At 37.7% G+C, this 4418-nt stretch overlaps 3 protein-coding genes across 4 annotated transcripts in view; 1 reads left to right on the top strand and 2 right to left on the bottom strand.

The window, feature by feature from the left end:
* The window catches only part of LOC104713892 (programmed cell death protein 2-like), a 5222-nt gene extending 4540 nt beyond the window's left edge, over positions 1-682 (bottom strand). The window contains exons 1-3 of the mRNA XM_010431124.2: positions 597-682; positions 389-503; positions 12-153 (exon numbers count right to left, since the gene is read on the bottom strand). Coding sequence (XP_010429426.1) covers positions 12-153; positions 389-503; positions 597-679 — 340 coding nt within the window. The 5' untranslated portion in view covers positions 680-682. The remainder of the gene's footprint in view (positions 1-11; positions 154-388; positions 504-596) is intronic.
* LOC104713884 (programmed cell death protein 2) lies at positions 1098-3752 on the bottom strand. Its single transcript, XM_010431112.2, has 11 exons — positions 3604-3752; positions 3197-3444; positions 3021-3104; positions 2801-2934; positions 2609-2706; positions 2430-2518; positions 2222-2336; positions 1981-2135; positions 1832-1902; positions 1624-1738; positions 1098-1388 (listed from the first exon to the last, which is right to left on the bottom strand). Exons 2-11 carry the CDS (start codon positions 3434-3436, stop codon positions 1230-1232), a joined length of 1260 nt encoding a protein of 419 aa, XP_010429414.1. The 5' UTR covers positions 3437-3444; positions 3604-3752; the 3' UTR covers positions 1098-1229.
* Positions 3842-4418, top strand: part of LOC104713855 (L10-interacting MYB domain-containing protein-like) — an 8614-nt gene continuing 8037 nt past the window's right edge. For both annotated transcript variants that reach the window (XM_010431081.2, XM_010431073.2), the window contains exons 1-2: positions 3842-3935; positions 4048-4414. In XM_010431081.2, coding sequence (XP_010429383.1) covers positions 4079-4414 — 336 coding nt within the window. In that variant the 5' untranslated portion in view covers positions 3842-3935; positions 4048-4078. The remainder of the gene's footprint in view (positions 3936-4047; positions 4415-4418) is intronic.

Raw genomic sequence — 4418 nt, 5'->3', positions numbered from 1 at the left:
TGTCTGACTATATAGTTGAACCCAGACGAACTCTTCCTTGTAACTTAAGCTCGAGTCACATGAGTTCGCACACGTGTACACCACAATTGTTGCCCAATCGAGAGATTCCCTATCGTTCTTCCCGCCGAAGAAGAACAGTAGCTGCGGCATTACCTGATAAAACCGCCATTAAAATGATAAGAACAGAGCCAAGCTTCCAATATGCAAGAACAGAGAAATGTATTTGTGTTTTTCTTGGTCAAAAGTTTATTTGATTCAGCTAAAAAATGTTGGTCAACAATTCTTAAACCACTTTATAATATAAACAAAAGAAGTGACTAAGACAAGGCCAATACAAGTTTCATGAGAGAAGAGTTCATTAAATCTAAGTGAAAAGCGAAAGAATTACCTGAAATTCAAAACAAAGAGAACCACCACAAGATTTGCAATTGGGTATCTCAGATTTAGAGGCTCGTCCGCTTGCCATTGGCCAAAGAGGTTTAGCACCAGAGCTCCGGGAATATCTGGATCAATATGTATTTCACAATTTGATGTTATAAGAGAATCAAGAAAAATGTATGCAAAAATTCACAACTTCTGTGTGTTTTGAGTCACACCTTAGAACTTGTTCAGGGGCTTTGGCTACACGTTGCTGGAAATCAACCCAAATCTTTTTATCAGCATCTCCCTGTACAAGCATGAAAATTGAGAAANCCGTTTGTTTTGCAGGGTACCAGCAAAAAAGTCTAAGAAGTGAGAAGTTTGCTCAGTTGTGAATTCTCTTTAGCAGTGTGATTTTGAATGGTTTTTGTGTTCCAGCTTTGTGAAAACTCTTTGTTTGTGACAAATATGATAACTTTTGTCAGTAGTTCGTACTGTTTCAGGAGACTTAATTCCATCTTCCAGCCCTTTTTCTCTCTTAATCATCTTAGTAATACCCTTACCTACATGTTCTAGCACATTATCATAGTTGAGCTGGGATCATAGGTGAACTACAAGAGACAGCTTTGTCCATAATCTATATGATCCAATAATGTAGGATTTGTCAAATCACATTATTCAATAAATTGTTTGTGCTTATAGCGAGATATAAGTTAAGTGTAAATCCAAGTTTACTATAGACGAAGCAATTTTAAAATTTTAAAAACCCATGAAAAGTTTACAAATACTAGGTTCGGTTCGATCGGATCCTTTAGGAACAAAACTTTCGAGGCAACAGCAAGCAAGGAACAGAAACAGAGGAGAATATTCTAAGTTGTCTGACTATATAGTTGAACCCAGACGAACTCTTCCTTGTAACTTAAGCTCGAGTCACATGAGTTCGCACACGTGTACACCACAATTGTTGCCCAATCGAGAGATTCCCTATCGTTCTTCCCGCCGAAGAAGAACAGTAGCTGCGGCATTACCTGATAAAACCGCCATTAAAATGATAAGAACAGAGCCAAGCTTCCAATATGCAAGAACAGAGAAATGTATTTGTGTTTTTCTTGGTCAAAAGTTTATTTGATTCAGCTAAAAAATGTTGGTCAACAATTCTTAAACCACTTTATAATATAAACAAAAGAAGTGACTAAGACAAGGCCAATACAAGTTTCATGAGAGAAGAGTTCATTAAATCTAAGTGAAAAGCGAAAGAATTACCTGAAATTCAAAACAAAGAGAACCACCACAAGATTTGCAATTGGGTATCTCAGATTTAGAGGCTCGTCCGCTTGCCATTGGCCAAAGAGGTTTAGCACCAGAGCTCCGGGAATATCTGGATCAATATGTATTTCACAATTTGATGTTATAAGAGAATCAAGAAAAATGTATGCAAAAATTCACAACTTCTGTGTGTTTTGAGTCACACCTTAGAACTTGTTCAGGGGCTTTGGCTACACGTTGCTGGAAATCAACCCAAATCTTTTTATCAGCATCTCCCTGTACAAGCATGAAAATTGAGAAATCATTCAAGGCATTTTGAAGTTTGGAAAAATGGCCATGACAAGTGACTTTTACCTCATAATCGTTCATTAGCGATTTCATTTGGTCGTTAACTTCTCTCGTTGAGACCAAAGATTTAGCTATTTCATCATCTCCTGACATCTCTGTGTCATACTCACTTTCATCCTCATGGATCACTACAAATTCTTTCCATAGACTCTTACTCGCAACTGCACAAATCAAAATATTAATTAATATCACTTAGGATTACACACAGTTCCAAGGCTAAGAAAAGTTTGTGAATTTTTTGCTAAACCTTTCTGCTTTTGAGTTAGGTCGACCCCATTATTGGCAGGGTCTGAGTCAGATGTCTCAATAACCGCTCGAAGCTGTTGGCATTCGGTTTTATGACCCATGCGCCAATGCAGGGTCTGTAAATCAGACAGATTGTAAAAGATTTGTTAAAAAGAGCAGTTCACTTCTAGCGGAAAACAACAGAAACTACGATGCACATATGCACACACCTGGTGTGTCGGTGAACAATATCGAGCACTTTTGCAGCCACTACATAGTTGATTTCCTTTCCACGTTCCACACCACGTGCAAAGTGGAGCTAAAAGTAAAACAGACAATATCAAGAACTGACGATTAAAAAGAGAATTCTCTCGGAATTGAGTCAAACACATCAATCAGTTCACAATACCTCCATTTCCCAATGGCTTGTCTGTTCCATCGTGCTTTGGAGCTTCACTCGAGTAAAAAGGATTAACGCGAGGCAATTGGCAACGGAAAACCTTCATACTTCAGGAACCAAAACAAAAACATTACTTTAGTATAAAAGAGGAAACAAAACAATACAAAGATGCAATGAATATAGTAAGAGGTGTCTTTCTACCTCCGCATAGCCTTCTCGGGGGCACGTTTCCATTGCTCATGTTGATCACGGAGGAGACATGACATAGATGGACACATGAAGAGAAACAACGACCGATGAAAAGTTGATTCCTTGTCCATTATAGGAGCATAAAGCTGCCAAATTCCCCCACAAAATCCCATTAAACAAACTGATTCAAAAACATACAAAAAACAACAAAACTAACTTGTATGAAACTTACTTGCAGTACAAATTGCATAGGTTTTTCACATAGATCACACAGAATTGACTTCCCTGACGGTAAATTAACTGGATCTAACCATGCCTATACCAAGAAATCAATACATAAGAACACATAAAAAGGAAGAACCAAGAATCAATACATAAGAAACATAAAAGATGGTTTAAACATAGTACCGGAACACCACCAGCTAGATTAGGGAACAGGTGACGATGAATCGACCAAGGGAATCGAGGACTCTCAACGAAACCTAACGTCACAGGCTCATAATCTTCTTCATCATCCTCATCATCATCATCAAATTCATCAATGTTTACGGGTTCCATTGCAGTTTCCTCATCTTCATTATCATCATCGAGCTGAGTTATCCGGAGGCCTTTGAAATCATCCATTGAGTCTCCGTTGAAGCTACTCATCTACTTATCTATTGAATTGAAACAAAAAAACAAGAAACTGAATTTTTAGGGTTTTTACTCTTTCGTTTCATTTCATAAAACCTCTCAAAAACTAAACTTAGTGATACTGAGCTAATTACAAATCACATAATTTTTAGGGTTAAAAATTATGAAAAAGGAAAACTTACAACACCAGTGCGTGATGGATATGTTCTTCAGATAGCCTTAGAGAAATGGAATCTTCTTCTTCTGTCAATTTAAACCCCAAAATTTTGTGGATATCTCTCACGAAGAAGACGATGACGACGAAAGCGAGAAAACACTCCCAAACCATAAACCCTAGAAGAAACGTTGTCGTTTTAATATTTTAGGCCCATAATTAGTTAAAGCCCAACAAAGTAATATAAGCCCAATAGAGATTTCTAAATTGGTTACGCGAGTAAACCTAACCTTATCGTGGACAACCTTAATCCCTAAAATCTCACCGGAACTCCAATTTCCCCGTTCACCGGAGCTCTCTGTAAGCGACGATTCTCTGCTCTCTAGCTTATTTAGTCTAATCTAAGTTTAAGGGTCGCGAATCTCATATCTGATTTTGTAATTTGATTTTCTCAATTTCGAATTTTTTACAGGGATAGATAAAAGAAGGAGAAAGATACAAATATGAGCACACTTAGTAGAAACGGAAACGAGAGATTAAGAACGGTGTGGACACCTGAAATGGATGAGTACTTCATCGAGCTGATGGTGGAACAAGTGAGAAAAGGCAACAGATTCGAAGACCATTTGTTTAGCAAACGAGCTTGGAAGATGATGTCTTGTTCCTTCACTGCCAAGTTTAAGTTTCCATATGGTAAAGATGTTTTGAAAAACAGGCATAAGACGTTGAGGAACTTGTTTAAATCTGTCAAGAGTCTTTTGAGAGAAGATGGTTTTACTTGGGATGAAACTAGACTTATGGTTGTTGCTGATAACTGCGTTTGGGATGAGTATCTCAAGGTGT

This window comes from Camelina sativa, chromosome 2 (assembly GCF_000633955.1).
Source record: "Camelina sativa cultivar DH55 chromosome 2, Cs, whole genome shotgun sequence".
NCBI classification, from domain to species: domain Eukaryota; kingdom Viridiplantae; phylum Streptophyta; class Magnoliopsida; order Brassicales; family Brassicaceae; genus Camelina; species Camelina sativa.
The sequence above is the reverse complement of the archived record's forward strand: the minus strand, read 5'-3'. Positions and strand labels throughout refer to the sequence as shown.

Coding starts and splice junctions, on each gene's coding strand:
- LOC104713884 (XM_010431112.2), bottom strand. CDS start 3,436: ATGAGTAGCTTCAACGGAGACTCAATGGATGATTTCAAAGGCCTCCGG. Junction 2,707..2,800: donor CCCGAGAAGGCTATGCGGAG/GTAGAAAGACAC, acceptor TGGTTCCTGAAG/TATGAAGGTTTTCCGTTGCC. Junction 1,389..1,623: donor CTCTTTGTTTTGAATTTCAG/GTAATTCTTTCG, acceptor CGGTTTTATCAG/GTAATGCCGCAGCTACTGTT.